This window comes from Elephantulus edwardii, unplaced genomic scaffold, assembly GCF_000299155.1.
Source record: "Elephantulus edwardii isolate Elephantulus edwardi_28Jun2011 unplaced genomic scaffold, EleEdw1.0 scaffold00065, whole genome shotgun sequence".
In the NCBI taxonomy this organism is placed as follows: Eukaryota; Metazoa; Chordata; class Mammalia; order Macroscelidea; family Macroscelididae; genus Elephantulus; species Elephantulus edwardii.
In genome coordinates, this window is record NW_006399815.1 from 16,595,126 (window position 1) to 16,616,335 (window position 21,210).

The 21,210-nt window shown below is 39.8% G+C and overlaps 1 protein-coding gene across 1 annotated transcript in view; it reads left to right on the top strand.

Annotated features, from left to right (window-relative positions):
• The first annotated feature begins 9,976 nt into the window (after positions 1–9,976).
• The window catches only part of LOC102871492 (synaptotagmin-10-like), a 78,499-nt gene continuing 67,265 nt past the window's right edge, over positions 9,977–21,210 (top strand). The window contains exon 1 of the mRNA XM_006888209.1: positions 9,977–10,379. Coding sequence (XP_006888271.1) covers positions 10,229–10,379 — 151 coding nt within the window. The 5' untranslated portion in view covers positions 9,977–10,228. The remainder of the gene's footprint in view (positions 10,380–21,210) is intronic.

Consider the following 21,210-nt stretch of genomic DNA (forward strand, 5'->3'; position numbering starts at 1 on the left):
TATCTCCATACCTTTTCAATCTATATGCAAAACAGATCATCTGGGAGGCTGGGCTCTATGAGAAGAAATGTGGCATTGGGATTGGAGGAAGACTCATCAACAATCTGTGTTACATAAATGTCACAACACTGTTTGCTGAAACTGAGGAGAACCTGAAGTGCTTGATGCAGAAGGTCAAGGACTGCAGTCTTCAAAATGGATTGAAGTTCAACATCAATAAAACAAAGATTCTCACCACTGGGCCAATTAGTAGCATTATGATAGATGATGAAGACATTGAGGTTGTTAACAACTTCAGTTTGCTTGGCTCTACAATCAACACTCCTGGTACCAGCAACCAGGAAATTAAAACACGAATTGTATTGGGAAGGTCTGCTGTCTGAGAACTCTCCAAAGTACTGAAGAGCGATGATGTGAGTCTGGAGACTAAGATGCCTCTGATTCAGGACATAGTCTTTGCAATTACTTGCTATGCATCAGAAAGCTGGATAATGACTAGCAATGATACAAGGAGAGTTGATGCCATTGAGCTGTGGTGCTGGTGAAGAGTCTTGAATATACCATGGAAGACTAGGAGAAAAAACAGATTTGTCCTAGAGAGGGTGAAACCAGGCTGCCAGTTAAGGGAGTTCTGGTGGCCTAGTGGCAAAAAAGCTGTGCTGCAATCCCAAAGGCATGCAGTTTGAGGCCACCAGCTGCTCTGCAGAAGAAGGATGAGCAATGGCCTCCCCAGCAGTTAACTGCCTCTGAAAATCTGCCATAGGGTAAGCTATGGGTTGGTTCCAATTCTATGGTACATAACAACAACACAACAATAGTTTTATAAGGACTACACACACCTTTTTGAAAATACACAATGACAAAACAATGCCTGTTTATGTCATGTCATACGCCTATGTGTGCACTTATCTAATGACCTAGAGAAAAGAATATTACAAGATGCATGCTAGGCTAGCAAATGGCATAACTCTAACTGGTCAAAAACTGGTTACTAATATGAATGCAGAAGTAGAAAAGGTGCTAGCTTTTATCACTCACTCCAACTACATCTACCTGGCTGAGCAGTGTGGTCCTAATCACAGTGTGTCTCATGTGGAGAGATAAGAAATGGCAGCATACTGTGTAACAAGTAGAAATCTAAATTTTTCCACTTTAAGGCCTTATTTCAAATCCAGGCTGTATTACTGATTAGATCTAGTTGTCGTTGTAGTTAAGTGCCATCAAGTCAAGTGTGACTCACTGTGACCCTATGAACAGCAGATCAGAACCCTGCCCAATCCTGTGCCATCCTTATTCTCGCTGATATATTCGACCTCATTGCTGGAGTCTTTGGGATGTCAATCCCTCTCACTGAAGGTCTGTTTTTCTTTCATCAATCCTCCACCTTTCCAAGTATGATGTCCCTTTCTAAAGAATGTTGTTGTTGTTGTTAAGTGCCGTCGAGTCGCAGGCGACTCATAGCGACCCTATGAAGGAGAGTCCTCGATGCTTGAGTGCCTTTCATCCTCTCTCCAGGTTCATAGGGTTTCCGGAGGCAAGCTATTATGGAAGTGGATGCCATTCCTCCTTCCACGCTTGTTCAATCGGGGAGCTCCACCCCACTCTCAGTCCACATTGGGTAGCCAACCATTAATGCATTTGACACATCTGAGTCACAGTGTTCAGCCTCACAGCAACCACAAGTGACCGCTGTACGGCAACTTTTACACCAGGGCTATGCGACCAAAGAATAGCCCCTCCTAAAAATATGCCCAAAGTAAACGAGATGAAGCCTCAACATCCTTACCTCTTTCTCTAAGATATGTTTGTTCTTTAGGCTGTCTATGGATCCTCAGCACTCTTCTCCAACACAACCCAAAGGCATAAATCTTTCTCCTGTCATTCATTGTCCAGTTCTCAGATGCATAGCAGGTGATTGAAAAGATTGTTTCTTTGATTAGGTCCATCTTAGTCTTTAAAGGCTTATAACATTGCTCTTCACTACTCTACAGGCCTCTGACAGCAGCCTTTCCCAGTCCAATGCATCATCATCATCATCATCACTATTAATGCAAATTTATAGAGACTTCGGATTTCCATTCATTCATTGTTGCACTTTCTCCCTGCCCACCCCTCCACCCCAGTTTGCTCTTCTCTTTGAAAAATAAAAGAAAAATTCTTTCATTGTTATATAGTTCCCGCCCCCAAGTCCACTCCACCATGCAGCCTTTGTTCTGGACTCCTGTCATGACAATAATACCTATTCATATATCCCTTTTAAACAGTTCTCTCCCTCATATGTTTCAATGCAGTATATATAATTTATCCCTTCTTTCTCAGCCCAACACATCTTTTGATATCCTTTTTTTTAATTGTTGATTGTTGGTTTCATTTTATAAATGAAGAAATAACGACAACACCAATGGCTTGGGGTGACAGCAGCTCCGGAGGAGGGATAGAAGAGACGGAATGGAGGAAAGGTGCTCTGGGGACACCTGACTGGCTACCTGGTCCAGAGTCTTAATGTCTAGGGAGTGGCTGATGCAGAATCAGCCAAGGCTGTGTGGAGCTGCCAGGGGCTGGACGGCAGCCTGGCTGTGCGCAATGTGTGTCTGTGGGATGGGCTGAGCCTGGTGCTCTGCCTGGAGGAGTCGGGCTCCCCAGACCCCTAGCAAATCTTTCCACAGCCTGGCGAATCTGGGGTGCCAAAATCTCAGCGAGAGACGTCTGATTTGGAGACATTGAATGATGGAGGATGATGGGACCATTCTGGTGTTGACAGGTGGCATTAGTACCAATGGTGTTGATGGTGGATCTAAGGAAGATTAAATGATTGACAACTTCAGTCTTTGCTGTATCTATCATGATGCTTCCGAATGGCCCACTGGGGTGGAAACCAAGTTGTTCCTTGTTATGTGCCTTTGAGGAGATCATGACTCATAATGGCCCTATGCTCTGAATAGTACCCCATCCTGAGCCAGTTTCACTGACTCCAACACAACTAACCCTAGTATCGTTACTGTGTCAATCCATCTCATTCAGGGCCTTTTCATTTTGTGCTGTCACCCTTCTGAGCATGAAGGACTTTTGAAGGACTGGGCCCCCCTGGAAACATGCCCAAAGTATATCAGATGGAGCTTCATAATCCTTGCCTCCACGGAGCAGCTTGGTTTCACCCTCTTCAAGACAGATCTATTTGTTCTTTGCAGTCCATGAAATGTTCAACACTCTTCTCCAGCATCACATCTCAAAGGCATCAATTCTCCTTCTTTCATCCTTAATCATTGTCCAGCTCTTTGATTCTTAGCAAGTAACTACAAAGACCATGGCCACACGCAACTTAGTCTCCAGACTGACATCATTGCTCATACATATAATTATTATTGAATCACATATGTAAGATCTATAACACAAAACTGACATAAGATAGGTATTTAAGTGTCTGTTCTTGGAGATACGTGGTGATTTTTTCTCTTTCTGCTTCACTGCTAACACTTTTTCTTCCTGGTAACCCATAGCTGACTCCATAGCAGGTTTTTAGAGGCAATAACCATTTAATAATCAAGGATGGGAGACTGTCCATCCTCCTCTAATGGAGGGAAATAGAGTTTAAAAATTGTATGTATTAACTTATTAATTAATATTTATTGAGATATTATTGCTGTTATAATATATTAGGGAAGGAATTAAGGAAGCAAGGGTCTTTACCTTTCCAGTTTATTTCAAAATATGTTATATGATTTAATAATAATATGTGCTAAGAGGAGAAATAGAAGATTTTAAAAAAAGCATAAAAACAATTACAATAGTACAAAGAAAACAGGCAGGGGCAGCCAGCATGTCAGTGTCTGCAGATCACACAAAGGGATTTGATGTATCTAAAATATGAGGCCATAGACTTCATAATTACTTGCTATGTGTCAGAAAGCTGGACAATGATTAGGGATGACAGAAGAAAAATTGATGCCTTTGAGCTATATACCATGGACTGCTAGGAGAAAAAAACAGGTTTGTCCTAGACAGGGTTAATAGACGTAGAAACAAGGCTGCACCTTGGAGGCAAATATTCTGAAGCTTCATCTGACACACTTTGGACATGTTGCAAGGACAGACCGGTCCTTGGAAAGGGATATGATGCTTGGGAGGGTGGAGGGACAGCACAGGACAGGAAGACCCTCGATGAGATGGATTGACTCAGTTACTGGGGTAATGCAGGTATGCACCATATAGAGCAGAGTTCAGAGCGTTGGCAGGCACCAGAATAGAGGAAGGTTCAGAGCTGTTATACATAGTATCACTATGAGTCGCAAGTGACTCAACAGCACAAACAACAACAAAGTACAATGACGACTACGAAAGTTGTTGAGAAGACACTGAAGAAGAACGGCATGATTGGGATTACCTCCTTTTGTTTTCGTGTTACCTTCTTAAAGAGTTTGAAAGGTGGACTGATAATGTGCATTCTTCTTTGCCCCTCCTGAAATGACAGCGGAATGCATCATATAAATCAAAGGCAACAAACTCCAAGTGGTCAAAAAGGAAAGAATACAGGAAATGACAAAAGATGCCAACACATTTATAGATGAAAACATATGAAAAGAGCTTGAACCTGGGAGGCAGAGTGGAGGGAATTTCAACTTCCAGAGGCAAAAAGCAATGAGAGCCTCATTTCATACCTCTCAAGAAGACCCAGCAATGGAAGTACCTTATACTGTTTACAAGATGAGAGCAGCTAACAAATGCAGTATTAGAGATTAGTGTATGTTCTAAAGGTATCTTTAGAATCAAACTCACTTTTACCCCCAAATATCTCCAGTTGAGGCGACAAGAATAAGAAAAGTGCTTATTCCTGTTAGTAACAAACTGGAAAGCCTTCAGACTCAAAGAGAGCAAGAGAGCATGTTGAGAGTCTAGACTAAAAATGTGAAGTTAGGGTTACATCACTTGTTACCCCACATAACTGCTAAGATGTTACAGAGTTCCTCTTTGAAAATCTTACAGAACTTCAGGTAATAAAGCTGTTTGACACTGATACTTGCTGGTATTCCACTTTAAAATGCAGCTTGGTTCTGAGCAGTCCTTCAGTGAAGCTGGCTGGTCACAAACCCCCAAATGCACTAAATGCTTCATAGTTTTAGTATGGTGGTCTTAAATGTAAGTGGAGGGCCATGCGATAGCAGACACCTCGGGAAATCATCCAAAGAGAAGAACAAAAGCTAAACAAAAAAGAAAGTCATTAAGAAGGAAAGCACAAAAGCAGAGAAAGGCTTAAAATGTATAATTAATATGGTCAGAAGAAGAAACAAAAAACTTGTACCTATGAAATAAATAAAAATCATAAGTAAATAACATAGTTTAAATAGCTATTAGAGCTATCATAAAGGAAATTACAGAACTTTAACACAAGATTCATATGCTAAAGTAAAATGATTCTCCTAACAATTAGTTTACAAGGTGGGGGAAAGTAAGAAAGAAATACAAGCTGCAGATTCAATCTAGATGGTAAAATTCCAACAGAGAGGAGTTTCAGGAAGGAACTACACTAAAAATGGTAGGTAAATATTAAAGGAATTTAATATTTATTGTTAAAAGAACTTAAAGTACATTTTTCAAAATGAAAGAACTTAAAATTGAGTCTCAGAACGCTGAAGGGCAACAATGTCAGTGTAGAAACTTCGGTGGGCCTGATCCAGGCCATAGTCTTTGTAATTAATTGTAATGCATCTGAGAGCTGGACAGTGACCAAGGATGAAATGAGAAGAGTCAATGTCCTTGAGTTGTGCTGGAGAAGAGTCTTGAACATACTATGGACTGCCCAGAGAACAAATAGATCTGTCCTGGAGACAGTGAAATGATGTTGATCCTCTAATACAAAGATTTTGAAACTCCGTCTTATATACTTCAGGCATGTTGCCAGGAAAAACTAGTCCTTGAAGAAAGATAACATGTTTGGATGGGTAGAGAGTAGTGCAGGAGAGGAAGACCCCGGATGAGATGGATTGAAACAGTAAATGGGGTAATAGGGGTAGACATGGCGGAGACTGTGAGATTGGCTCAAGATAGGGAAGGGTTGAGGGCTATTTTTCATAGGGTCACTATGAGTTGCAGTTGACATGATGGCACATAATGACAAGAGGAAGCCCTCTGGTGGCTTAGTGGTAAGGAATTGCACTGCCACTGAAGTGTTAAAAGTTTGAATTCATCAGCTGCTTGGCAAGAAAAACATAGGCAGTCTTCTCCTGTGATGACTTGATGGTACAAAACAACAACAGAGGAAGTCTGAGTCTGTAAAAAAGATAAAATTGAGGCGTTTGAGTTGCTTGTAGGACAGAGAAAAAGAAAGACATAAAACTGTTAAGTAAACTAAAATGTGTATCTGTAATTTTTTTTTCAGACTGAATTTAGCTACTCTAAGAATTCCTCACTTATGCACCCTGTCTCCTCTTGGGTTTCAATTAATATGTATATTTTAGACTTGGGAATGCTTCTTTGGGGAGACATCTGCCAAAAAAGATCCCTCTTCCCATCCCAGGTTTTGAAAGAGTTGTAAGAAGCCAAGAAGGTCTGGTAAGAGTTGTTGAGCAAGCAAAGAGATCACAGCGTTGAACATTCAAAATTACCATTCACAAAGCTTTGAGCACACAAAAGTATCTCATCTTGAAACCAATTCACCCCCTACTTCCATTCAGAAGGCAGTTGACATCAAGTCCCATAGAGTGTGTATCTTAACTATTAACACCAAGTATAGAATCCTACAGGAACTCTAGTGGTAAGGAGTTGTGCCAATGCAAAGTGATGTAGTTAAAGCCCACTAAGTGCTCTGTGGGAGAAAGACAAGCAATCTCCTTCTATGCCATTTACTCCTCCTAAAAAACTTCTGGAAGTTAAACTATGAATCTGTTACAACTATTGTGGTGGTTGTTATGGGTCGTTGAGTTGAGTATGACTCATAGTGACCCAATGAATAAAAGATATGAACCCTTTTCTATCCTGGGCCATCTTTACTCTTCCTGACACACAAGAGCCCATTGCAGCAGTCACCACATCAATGTACCTGGTCGAGGGTCTTCCTCTCCTTTGCTGATCCTCCACCCTTCAGAGCATCATGTACCATTCCAAGGAATACCCCCTTCTAGCAACATGCCTAACGTAAGTGAGGTGGAGTCTTATCATTCTTGCTTCCAAAGAGCACTCTGGCTGCACGATCTCCAAGAATTATCTGTTTGTTCTCTTGGCTATCCATGGAATGTTCAGTGTTGTTCTTCAGCACAACAGTTTAAAGACATCAATTCTTCTGCCATCTTTATTCATTGTCCAGCTCTCAGATGCATAACAACTAGTTGCAGTCCCATCTATATAGTACATAATAACAACACAGCAACGTTCTTAGGACATTAAAAGGCATTCCCTAAATGTCAGTCTAATCTCTCTTTTTACTGTTCAAGCAGTCTTGTGTTATAGGTATAAAGACAGATGCAAATCTGTATTCTTCGGTTTATGTTTAAGTTCTTGGTAGTTGAAGGAATTGGAGGGATAAATGAAGATTATAAATTAAATTCTTATCCTCATTTTTATCCTTCAGCATTGGAAAAATGGTTGTAAATGCAACTTTACTTTCCCCTTCAAACTCGTACCTAGACTGTTAATAAATGGCAAGTAAAAATTCTATTTTATTTACCCATTAATAAGATGTGAGATAGTCTAAAGAATAAGGATAGGGAAAAGAGCCCCAAACTAAACCAACAAACAAAAACCCTTATGGTATTAATTACAGATGAAAGAAAAAATTATAGAGAAAAAAATTATTATTAAAGTGGAATCATATCTTATTGTGGAATCACAGTAATTAGAGTACCAAGAAGCAATAATAGCATAAATAAGTATCAGGAAAGCTGTTTTCATAATGTGTTTACTTAATATTATTCAACAAATATAAAAGCATCATTAGAAAGATCTTCTGCATTACTTCACTTAAGCAATTAGAGTTTGCAAAGAGCATAACATGAAATTGCTTATTTGGTCCTCCTACACACTATTTTGATCATACAGTAAATATGCAAATATAACTTTGCATTACTGTTTTTAAACATAGATTTGTCTGTCCAATAGATTGTGGTGGATTGGACAGCAAAGGAAAGGGGAGAAGATTTTTTTAAAGTGTGTTATTTTAAACATGCAGTAGAGGCTCATTTTTTAGAAAATGTTGACAGTGAAATAATTTCTTAGATGATTCTATTTAAAACAAATTCAAATGAATAAGCAAAAATAAAAAAGTAAATGAAGTCTGCAGATATTAGTTTCTAAAATTAATGATAAAACGTTGTGCTATCAAATCACTGTCAACTCATAGCAATCCTATGTACAACATCTTGAACCCCTGCCCTGTCCTAAGTCAGTCTCAATTACTCTGACGCATCAACCCTCATTGCCCCAGTTACTGTGTCAGTCCATCTCATCCGTGGTTTTCCTCCCCTGCACTATTCCTCCACCCTTCCAAGTATGATGCTCTTCTCCAAGGACTAGTCCCCCCTGGCCATGTGCCCAAAGTACGTGAGATGGAACTTCAAAATCCTTGCCTCAAAGGAGAAACCAATCTTGTGAAACCAATCACCTGTGAATCAAGTGAGAAAATTGTTGACTAATGAAGTCTATCTACCAGAGTGCTTGTGTAATATCTATGGTAGGCTTTACCATAATGTTCAGTAAAATATATATATATATATATATATATATAATTTGCCATGAACGAATTCTCTGTTTAAAATAATTCTACTCATTTTACTAATATAGCTATATATTCCCAAGCTCAGGGTTTTCCACATAAAGACAACTCATCCAATGACTTTTAAATCAAACCTTTGGTTGTTAATATGTGTTCAAAATCAGCCTTAAAGTTTTAAAGCAATGTAATCGTATTCATTGTCTTCTTGTGGTACATGTTTATTATTTCATGCTGCAGCTTTAGCTCCATTAATGCTTTGTACCTATTTACATGGGAGAATTCTAAGAACAGGTGAGCTCAAAATAGTCCAGCCCAAGACTCTCTGTGATAGGGACCTGAAAACAAATTATTCCATGACAAATAGGGCGTGTGACAGATTTGGATTTAATCTTCTATCTTTTAACATGACAGCATTGTCTTCTCCCTTCCCCAATATTTGTTGTCCATGCTTGTGCTAGTAAGACTGGGGTATTCATTCTCAACTGCCAATCAAAAGAATCCTAACTGAATACTAATAAAAAAATAACATGTTTGTGTTTCAAAAGCTTTAGTTTTCAAAATCTACATAAATACATTTATTTCCCTATTCATAACATATGTGCATAAACAATATAAACTAGTTGCTTAAGATATATACCTTATGGTTAATTTCAACAAAATTTTCGGTCCTTGCTCCACTATCGTCAGAAATCATTTAAAAAAAGAAAATACTATCAGGACAGGCTTTTCTTCTTTTTTTTTATTTCTATAGCTGATTTAGTTTAATTATTCATTTTTCACACTAACCTTTTCTTTTTTTTTTTTTTTTTTAGATTAGGATGGTATAGATTGATTCTTAGAGAGCAGAACCAAACAGGACATACAAAGTAGACGACATCCGAGACAAGTTGAAGGAGAGCCCAGGGAGATAGCCTGGGGGAGAAGGGCGAATGTGAGAAAAGTACAGAAAACATAAATGCTTCTCTGTCCCCTCCCTATCCCCCCGTCCCCCGCACAGATGAGCACCCCCAGCTAGCCTCAGCTGGAGGGCGCAGCCAGGGCTCAGGCCCCTTCCTCACTAGATTTGGAGGTTGGAGGTTGGGGGGGTGCTTGCGCTGCTGCCCGCTGGCTCAGACCCGCGCCAGGTTGTGATTGGATGCGCTGGCGCCAGGCCCCCGCCAGAAACACAAACACGCGGGGAGACAGGAGGGGGCCTGTCTAGAGCGTCCCCGGCTTTGGCTTTTTTACAGCCCCCCTCCTCTTAGCACTCCTATTCGGGTCGCTTTCCTCACACAGGTCGGCGCAAACCTCCTTGCCACTGCAACCTGAGCTCCCTCCCTTGCTCTGCCTCCTTTCCCCCTCGCCCTCCTCTCTCGCCATGGCACCAACTTGCGCCTCCTAAGAGTTGCCTGTTCTCGCCAGCGCGCTCTTTGGCCAAAGTCCCTGAGGGCGGGCTATGGCTTAGGGTAACAAGAGGGCCCAGCCAAGAAGTAAGAGGAAAGGACGGCTAAGTGCAGTGAAAGAGGAAACCAAAAGAAAATCCACAGGATGAGTTTCCACAAAGAGGATGGAGTAAGCAGTCTGTGCCAGAAAGCGCTGCACATCATCTCCGAACTCTGCTTTGCGGGCCAGGTGGAGTGGGAGAAGTGTTCGGGCATCTTCCCCTCGGACCCGGGCAGCCCAGGCGGAGGCAGCACAGGTAACCGGGAAGGGCTCCGCTCGCGTCCTCAGGCTCCGCTGGCCCCTCTGAGCTCAGCTCCCGCCTTCCAGCTCCCGTGCTGGAAGCCCCTTTCAGGCGTCTTCCTACCTTGGCCTGTCCTACTCAACCTCTGGGATTCCAGTCATGGGTGTTGGAGTCCTCTCCCCTTTTTCCTCTGTCTGTCCAGTTTCCTCCACCTGCCTGCTTCTTGCCTGCGGACGCGGTCTCTCACTCCCTGGCTCCAGTCCTCTCTTTCCTCCGCGCTCTCACCCACGCCAGGCCTCCCTCCAGGAGTGGAGAGGGGAGCGCGGGCGGAGGCGCCTAGACCACTGGGGCGCGGCTGGCCGTGGGGGTGGATGGAGCCAGCAGAGGCTTGGGTCCCCTGTTAATCCCGTGCATAGAGCTGTCTGGGTAAAGAGACTTAGCCAGACAATTAGTTTTTGGAAGCACAAAACCTCCCTTCAGATTGGGCTGCACGGCTTTAGGTGGATGAACAGAGATCCTTGTTACAAAAACTCTAGGGTGAAACCTGTAGATCGGTGCTTAAGTCTGTAGAGGGCTAGACAGTTTTCAAAAATCTTTAAATCTGCATGATTTTCTAGGACTTGCTGACCAGAGATTGCTCATGTCATTTATGAGACAGGGAAGGAAAGATTGTTCTTTCCACACTCATACACTTCTCAACACGCAGGCATCCTCTTTACTCTTTCAAGAACGAAGGGAATGAGATGGAATGAAGACAGACCTTAACAAGCAAGTATTTGGAAATGAAAAGAAAGCTTTTTCTCAAGACTAAACGTGTGAGGGGGACGGGATGGAGAAACTGTTAGAACTGCAGACTATCAGAGCTTTGTTTGGGTTATGTTTGTTGGGGGGAGAGCCGGGGAAGGATTGCAAGCACCTGCTCAAAGTTTGGCCTCTCCTGCCTGCTGTGGTAAGGCAAGGTAGGTGGGCTCTTTCTTTAGCTATTTTAAGAGTCACTTGTTGCTTTAATAGGTTCCCTTGTTGCTTTAACAGGCAAAGGAACGCTAGTTTCAGAATTTCCAGCATCATATTAGCTGGTAGGAAAACTGCAGCCTTCAAGTATGCTCACTTATTCCCCCGCCCCCCCTTTTAGGGAGCACTGGTGGCCTAGTCTCCTGGCAGTGTTTCCTGAGGGTAGCCAGGGCAACAAGTGAGAACTGAATGCCAAGCTCTTGGCAGAGCCATGCTGTCAAGAGCAGGGCATGCTGATAAAGAGGAAAGGAGGGCACCCTTGTGACTCCACTCCTCCTCCAGTGGAAGACAAAGGAGGAAGGAGGGGGTGAAGATGGATTTAGTTCAGCTTTTACATAGCCTTATTTCAGTGCTAGCAATGCAGTTTTCAGTTCTCTGACTTCAAATGCAGAGGATTCAAGAGGGGCTGCTGTCTGCACTTGGCTGAACCTAAGACTGTTCTGATTGGCCTATAGAACAGAGGGAAACAACATTACTGCTGTCAACTTGTTTGATTGTATATATTTTTGAATGGATAAATACAACTAAGAATCTCCCATTTGCTGACTCGATCCTGCAGTTGTTGAAAGAAATAAGATGCAATTGTTACTAGAAGAGGCTGTGAATAATATCCTGTATATATCATATTCCTAAGCATGACATAAACAACTCAAAATTGTGGTGACAATTGATGACCTCACTTGAAATGTCTGTAGTGACACAAATGCTAAAGACTCAGAGAAGTGGTACAGTAGGAGAAATGAGTTTTTAAGCTTAAAGACTTATGTGGGGTCATTTAACAATTGATGCTGTGGTTAAAGCTGATTCTTCCCCTTTTCTAATAATACAGCAAATTGTCATTTCTGAAAACTTGGATTGACTGGTATTGTAGAAAACATATCAAGGTTCAGGACTAAACAATATTTCTTATTTGTTGTTATGTGTCCTCAAGTCACCTGTGACTCATAGCGACCCTATGTACAATAGCTCTGAAGCCAGCCAATTCTGAGCCAGTCTCACTGATTCTGACACACTCACCCCCATTGCCCCAGTTACTGTATTAATCTATTTCATCCAGGGTCTTCCTCTCCTGCACAATTTCTCTACCCTTCTGAGCATAATGTCCTTCTCCAAGGACCGGTCCCTCCTGGCCTTGTGCTCAAAGTATGTGAATATGTCTTATATCAGCTTAAAACAAACAAATACACAACAAACGAACAAACACAATGTAAGCATTGTATAAAAGGTTCTGAGCTTGTTTGAAATAATATAAGTAGTTGTAGCTCTAACCTCTTCCAACTTTATTGCTGGAGCTAAAAGTGGAGGAAATCATTTTAAAACAATTTCATGGATATTTTTGTCCTCTTAGAAGAAAACATAAGCTCCCAAGCTGAGTATTTGGTACACTAATATATATGTTTAATGGTCACCTCTAGAGAAGACAAGTCTAATAAGTGATGAGTAAGACTGACATTTTTCTTTAGCAAATTTCTGCAACAGTTAGAAGCAAAATCCTTCAATCTAAGAATAAATGGTCCATATTAATAGACACTAAAGAAATTTATTCAAACATTGTTTCAATACTTTTTAATGATACTTATTAAACTTCCCAGCTTCCCATTATTCTTTAAAATATAGCATCTTGTAAAGTGTGCATTAATAAAAACATTTCCAACAAGTGATTCTTCTGTTTATTTTAATGAGATGCATGTTACTGGTAGCAGGGCATGGACACTGGATGATACAGTGATTATTTGCACTGAATGTTAATCAGCACTGCCCAGATGGTATGAGTTATGCTAAGGTTAAAATGACAGCGCCAGGCTTCCAGATTGTTTATATTTAGAAAGTCCTTCACATAAAGGAAGAAAGAGAGAAATTCATGTTATCCTAATTAAAGTCACTCTACATTAAGTGAGTTATGACTCACATACGCAAATACGGTATTATCCTACTAGGTTTTTTTAATGCCAATAGATAGCTAGCATCACCATCCATTTACCATAATCTCGGTAGTGTGAGCTTTTGAAAGTGTTATTGTGATTCATAATTTACAAACTAACTTAGCTAATCCCATATTTTAGTAAAATATATAAACATTTAGATGTATATTACTGTCAACACTACTTAATTTACTCTTAGGGACTAGTTTATTTCTTCATTACTATCAGTATTGTTAAACAAAAGGTTATCTTCATGTTTATTGCAGTAGAACTAAAAGCTTTTAAAATATTTATAGATCTTTAGTAAACAACATCAAAAGTTTAAATGTAAAAAACCTCTACTATTGTTACATTTGCTTGTGCTGGAAGCTCAGAAAAGGAATGACTATGTCATAAAAATGCCTTTCTGTCATTTGAAGGATTTTGTTAGGAAGCTCTGGTGGCCTAGTGGTAGGAAGCTGTGCTGTGATTCCAAAGACACATGGTTTGAATCCACAAGCTGCTCCATGGAAGAAGGATGAGCAGTCTCCTCCTGTATAGTTTACTGCCTCTGAAAACCATCTGGAGGGTCAACTATGAGACAGTTCCAACTCAAGGACACACAACAACAACAACAGGGACTAGACCCTTAATGATGGATTGATTCAGTGACTGAGGTGATTGGGGTAGGTGTGTCAGACACAATAAGATTGGCACAGGATAGAGCAGGGTTGCTATGAATTGCAGTTGACTCAACGGCACATAACAACAACAACAAACACCATTACTAGTATAAAACAAAGTCTACCATGTGCTATGGTATGTTCAGTACTCTTCTCCAACACCACAGCACAAAGACATCAATTCTCCTTCTATCATCCCTAGCCATCGTCCAGCTCTCCAATGCATAGCAAGTGATTGCAAAGACCATGGCCTGGATCAGGCGCACCTTAGTCTCCAAACTGACATCCTTGCACTTCAACTCTTTAGAGAGGTTTCTAACTGCAGACTTTCCCATCGCAATGTCTTTTAACTTCCTGGCTGCTGGTGCCAAGAGTGTTGACTTTGATGCCTTTTGAGCTGTGATGTTGGAGAAGAGTATTGAACATACCATGGCTGCTAGGAAAATGAACAGGTTTGTCCTGGAGAGGGTGAAGTCAGGCTGCTCCTTGGAAACAAGGATTCTGATGCTTCGTCTGACATACTTTGGACATGTTGCAAGGAGGGACCAGTCCTTGGAGAGGGACGTCATGCTTGGGAGGGTGGAGGGACAGCACAGGAGAGGAAGACCCTCAGTGAGATGGAGTGATTCAGTGCCTGGGGTAATAATAGGGGCAGGTGTGTCTGAGATGGTGAGATAGGCACAGGATAGGTCAGAGTTTAGGGCTGTTGTACATAGGGTCGCAACTTCCTAAACAACATGCCTCTGGAAATACTACAAACTTTGATAAATGCCGATAATTATAGAAAGGCTTCAGGCCTTTTGCTCAGAGGGTCGCAGTGAATCGTGCTCAACTCAACGGCAATCAACGACAACAACATTATCAGACAATAATATCCTTGGAGTCCTTGTACCATTCTGTGCCACCCACTAGATTCATCTTAATGCATAATATGACTTAAAAGTAGAATGCTCAAGGGTAAAGCTTACGGGAGTTAATGGTCTAATCTATGATTTTTCTGATAGACTGTGATCTAAATGTAAAACACATAATAGTTTTTAAACTGGATTTTGTTAATCTTTAATTACAAACTCATATTCAAATGCTTATGAAGTTCAAGGAGCCTCAGTGTTTTCTGAAAGGCAAATGTAATAGACCATAGTTTACCATAGACCAAAGCCACTTAAACTCATAGTCACTAAGCTCATACCATAATTGTATAAACCATATTTAACAATATCACTAACATCACGTGCAAGCAAGATCCTGCTGAAGATTGTCCAAAAAATGACAGGAACAAGCACATTTATAGAGAATTGCCAGATGTGCCAGTTGGGTTTATAAGAAGTTGCATTAAGGGCATTATAGCTAATGTTAGATGATTCTTAGCTGAAAGCAAAGAGTATCAAAGGAATGTCTGTGTTTCGTTGACTATGCAACACTTAATTGTGCTCACGTGAAATCTATACTTGGACCGGGAAGCAGTCCTCAAAACAGACCAAGGAAACTGTATGGTCTTTAAAATCAGGAAAGGTGCACGTCAGCTATGCATTCTGTGTCTATTCCTTTTCAATGTGTATGCAGAACAAAAAGATCATTTGGGATGCTGACCTTTATGAGGAGGAATATGGGATCAGGTGTGGAGGAAGACTTATCAACAACCTGTGATATATAGATGGCACAACCTTGCATACTGAAACTAAGGAGGACCTGTGGCATTTGCTGCAAAAGGTGAAAGAATACAGTGTTCAATATGGATTGAAGCTCAACATCAAGAAAACCAAGATCCTCAACACTGGGACAATTGGCAGCATCATGATAGATAGAAAAAAGATTGAGATTGTTAACAATTATCATCTGCTTAGGTCCACAATCAACACTCTTGGTACCAGCAGCCAGGAAATAAAAAGACAAATTGCATTGGGAAAGTCTGCTGTGAGGGACTTCTACAGAGTGCTGAAGAGCAACTAGGTTAGTCTAGAGACTAAAGTGCATCTGATCCAAGCTGTGGTCTTCACAATTACTTGCTATGTATCAGAGAGCTGGACAATGAATAAGGATGATAAAAGAAGAATTGACGCCTTTGAGTTGTGGTGCTGGAGAAGAGTATTGAACATACCATGGACTGCCAAGAGGTATATTCTGGAGAGGGTGAAACCAAGCTTCTACTTGGAGGCAAGGATTTTGAAGCTCTGCCTCACATACTGTGGGTGGACGGACAGTGCAGACGAGGAAGATCCTAGAAGAGATGGATTGACACAGGAAGTGGAGTAATAGGGAGAGGTGTGTCAGAGACAATGAGATTAGATAAAGATAAGTCAGTATTCAAAGCATTATACGTGGGTGGAGTGGCTGTTAGTTGCAGGTGACTCAATGGTACATAACAACTACAACCATATTTAATATTCTTATTAAGTATTTAAGTCATTCTTGTTTAAACATTTCATTACTATACAATTTTAAAGGAATCTAAAACCAAACTCTTTGCTATTGAGTCAGTTCCAACTCATGGTGCAGCTGCATTGATTTCCATGTCTGTAGACCTTTACAGGAGAAGACTGTTCATATTTTTCCTGTTGAGTAGCTGGTGGATGTGAACTACTGATCTTTTGGTTAACAGCTCAATGTATAATGAGTTACATCACTAGGACTCCTTTGATTGGGCACTGAGAATTCAAAAATATTCATTTTGTTAAATGTAGGGACAATGAGTAAGTGCATGGCAAAGAATTTCACTAAAGTTATTTGGTTAATAAAGAAAAAAATAAGTGACAGTTTGAAACTCACATCATTATTTTCCTGAGGCCACAATAGTTTGTGTCCATGATAAGAGTTTAAAATGGGTAAGGAAACTTTATAGATTATGTGTACAGTATAAAAAACAGATGAGTTCTCAATTAACTAAGTTAAGCTAGTATTCCTGTATCACTGTATTCCCAAGTTTCAAATATTCTAATAATAGTAGAAAGAATTATAACAGAAACAGATACTGCCGATTGCTTTTGTTGAGAATTGCAGAGCTCCAAACGAAAAACTGGACCATAATGAATTCAGAATTACAAATTTCTACTCTGATGGCTGAGAACCTCTGGTGGCCTTGGAATAAGGAGCTGTGCTGCCAACTTCAGGGCAGGGGGTTTGAATCCACAAACTGCCCCACTGGAGAAAGGTGGGTTTCATGAGATTTCCCTCCTCTGAAAACCCGCTGGCAGATCAACTATTTGTCTTATAACTTGGCGTACATAACAACAAAAACAACAACTCTGGTAACTTTGTGGTAAGGAATTAATTATGCCGGCAATCCAAAAGTATGTGGTTCAAATCGAGCAACTATTCCATGGCAGAAAGATGGGCAATCTCCTCCAATATGTTTCTCTAACTCTAAAAACGAACTCTAGAGTCAGACTTGACAGTAAACAACAGGAATCACACGTGAAGAGTGGCAAGTTGTGTTGTTATTCTTTGTCTCACTTTCACATGGTCATCAGTACATATTATACTTACTTTCATTTGTTACAAAGGAAAATAAGCAACTGCCTTTAAAGGACAAGCAAGTCTCAGCAAACATCTATCTTTTACATTATAAATATCAATATTTGGCTATCCTGGGGTAATTTTCCCCCTTAACCTTTTTTTTCTTTTCTTGTGACAAAATAAGATCTGTATTTCCTTTTTATATGAGTTGTAAATCTCTGAAATCCAGTTCTTATAAGAATGGTTTTAATAAAAAGCTTATATCTATACATTACATTCAACTCATATTTTGTATAAAACTCAATCATCAACATACTCGTGCTCTAGTAAAAAAAATGGTCACAATTGAGATACATCTGCATTGATTTACAAGCAAATGGGAGGGTTTTTAATGAAATTTTAGCAGAAGACTAACATCATAAATATTTCATGAATTCCCAGTGCCAATCAAAATGAATTTTATTTGGAAACATAATCTCATTCTTCCTAATCTCATCTTACTATACTCATATTTTGTACAGTAAGTTAACAGAAGATCTTTGCGGGCAGAGGCTTCTTTACTGTTTTCTCCACAGTGCCTAGGGGGAAAAAAATCTATGGCTACCAATAGAAGTTCAAGAAAATATTTGTTGAATGAATAAAAGAACTAATGAATTCAAATAAATTCAGCTTCCCTAGTTGTAAAATAATAAGTTCTACTTAATAATCCTTAAACCCATTCTGAAACTAAACTACAACTATTAGGTCTATTAGGTCTGTGTATCTCTAGTATTTAAACAATACCATATATAGATTGGCTTCCTTTCTAATCAGGACAGAAGTCAGAACACTTGAAGTATTTGAAAGCTAGAATTTAATGAGCAACCAGCTCATAAAAGAGCAACTTTATATGGATTCCTACTTTCTTTATGCTGTTGTGGCTTTTGTAGGCTGTTGAATTAGACATAAATAATAGGTGACCTCTAGCAAGTTTTCAGAGGCTATAAAAACATGGAGGGAGACTGCCCATATTCTTCCCTAGGAGCAACTGGTGGATTCAAACCACCTGCATTTGAGTTGGCAACACAACTCTTGACCCACTTGGCCATCAGCCCTCCCTGCTTTATAGCGTCTTTAAATAGAGCTATGCACATGTCCATGGCCAACATTTTAAGTGCACAATAAATATGATGAGCTTAGTAAGACTCAAAAAAAGTGGGAATATCTTATCTTTTAGGATAGTGAAACTAACTATGGCATGCTATTTTGAGTAGGTGGAAAACACAAAGAGAGAGAGAACAATACTGTTATTAAAGTTAGAATAAAAAATCATAATTCTATAGACATGTAAACTATGGCCAAGAAAAGGGTAGCATAGCAACTCTTCCAGAATCATATCTAGTTACTGATGGAGCTAGGATGAGACCCCAGGGTTCCTGAGATCCTAGCCTCAATTTAACAAAAGAAAAATCAGAAAATTAAAAAAAAAGTAGGAAGAGGATACAAGGATGGGAGAACTATTAAATGAGGTATCTTTAGTATTAAAAAGCACTGGGGAAATGAGAAGACAGGCTGTTAACTATTATGATTCTTTTGTCTATTATTCATGGTATATCAAAGTGGTCAATAAGACTCATTTCTATGTAGGACATAAGTATCAAACCCATTTTTTTTTCACGTGAGCAAACGTCTTTAATTAACAGAGCACAAACCCATTTTTAATTATATTTACTGTCATCCAAATATGACATACAACATTAGTGCACATGAATGGTTGCAGTATTTGATTATTCTTACCTCTGGTCAATTATAATTGATTTGTATCATTAGTATAAGTGTGTTAAAAGATTTCGTGTGTTTTTGATGATCAGTATGTGAAATGAAATAATTTCAAAGGTAGGTTCTTTTTATATTAATAACAAAGACTAAAATGGAAATAAAAGACAGTTAAAGTATCAAATTGCTTTTCTTAAGTTGTCATTAGTGGAATCATATCTCAAAATAGAATTTGTTATAATTTAGTACCACATTTTGCTAATTTAAGTAACTAATCCAGATTTGTATTAAAATCCAGTATTGTGAGGCATTGGAACAAAACTATTACAGTGGGAAAGATCTGAGAATACTCTTCATAGATTTCATGGGTCAAAACTGACCCTCATTATCAGAATGATATTATTAAATGAAAATGCATTCTTTTTCTTGCTTCTAATTGGTATAATACCAGTTTTCTCTGTTAAAATATCACTTTGCCTCTAATAGAGGCAATAGATGATCATAATAAAAAAAATTAGGGGGAAAACGTACTGTTAAAAATGTGGAAAAAATGGAATTCTCATCTATTTCTGATGAGATTAGAAAAAAATGCAGCTGCTATGGTAAATAACTTGACACTTTATCAGAATGTTAAATATAAATTTACCATGTTGTTGTTGTAATGTGCCATCAAGTTGAGTAAGACTCAGCGACCCTATGAACAACATATCTGCACCCTATTCTATCCTGTGCCATCCTCATCATCTCTGACACACTTGAGACCATTTCTGAACTCTGAGTCAATCTCTCTCACTGAGGTCTTCTTCTCTTTTACTGAACTTCCACATTTCCAAGCATGATGTTCCTTTCCAAGGAATACCCTCTCCTAGAAACATGCGAAAAATATGAGAGACAAAGCTTTACCATCTTTGCCTCCAAGATTTACTGTAGGAACTAGCAATTTACTCTGAGGTATATAACCAAAAGCATTAAAAGCATGAACACAAACATATATGTATGCTAGTGTTCATTGAAGCCATCTCCACAGTAGCCCAAAAATAGAAGAAATCTAAATGTTTATCAAAAGATGAATGGAAAACCAAAGTGCAATATGTTGTTGTTTGTTTTTATGTGCTGTTGAGTCGCCTGTGACTCATAGGGATCCTATGTACAACAGTCCTGAAACCTGCTCTATCCTGTGCCAATTTTACTGTCTCTGACACAACTACCCTTAATACTCTGGTCATTGTATCAATCCATCTCGTCGAGTGTCTCTCTCTCTTTCTCCATACCTCCACCATTCTAGTATCATATCCCTCTCCAAGGACTAGTCCCTCCTTGCAACCTGCCCAAAGTATGTCAGATAAAGCCTTAGAATCTGTCTCCAAGGAGAAGCCTGGCTTCACCCTTTCTAGGATGAACCAGTTTGTTCTCCTGGCAGTCCATGGCATATTCAATACTTTTCTCCAGCACCACAGCTCAAAGGCATCAATTCTCCTTCTATCATCCCTAGTCATTGTCCAGCTCTCTAACACATAGCAAGCAATTGCAAAGACTATTGTTTGAATCAGGCACACCTTAGTCTCCAGACTGACACTGTTGCTCTTCAATACTCTGGAGACGTCCCTGACAGCAGACTTTTCCAATGCAATATGTCTCTTGATTTCCTGGCTACTGTTGATTGTGGTGCTAAGCAAACGAAAGCTGTTAACAATCTCAGTCTCTTCATCATCTGTAATAATGCTGCCAATTTACCAACTGGTGAGAATCTTTGTTTTCTTGATGTTGGGTTTCAATCCATATTGAAGGCTGCAGTCCTTGACCTTCTGCAAAAAGCGCTTCAGGTCCTCAGTTTCAGGAAGCAGAGTTGTGTCATCTGTGTAATGCAGGTTGTTGATCAACCTTCCTCCAGTCCTAATGCCACATACAGCGTCCTAGCTGATCTGTTGTGCATATAGATTGAAAAAGTATGGAGATGCAATGTTGTTGTTGTTATGTGCCGTTGAGTCGTTTCCGACTCATAGCGACCCTATGCACAACAGCCCTAAACCCTGCTCTATCCTG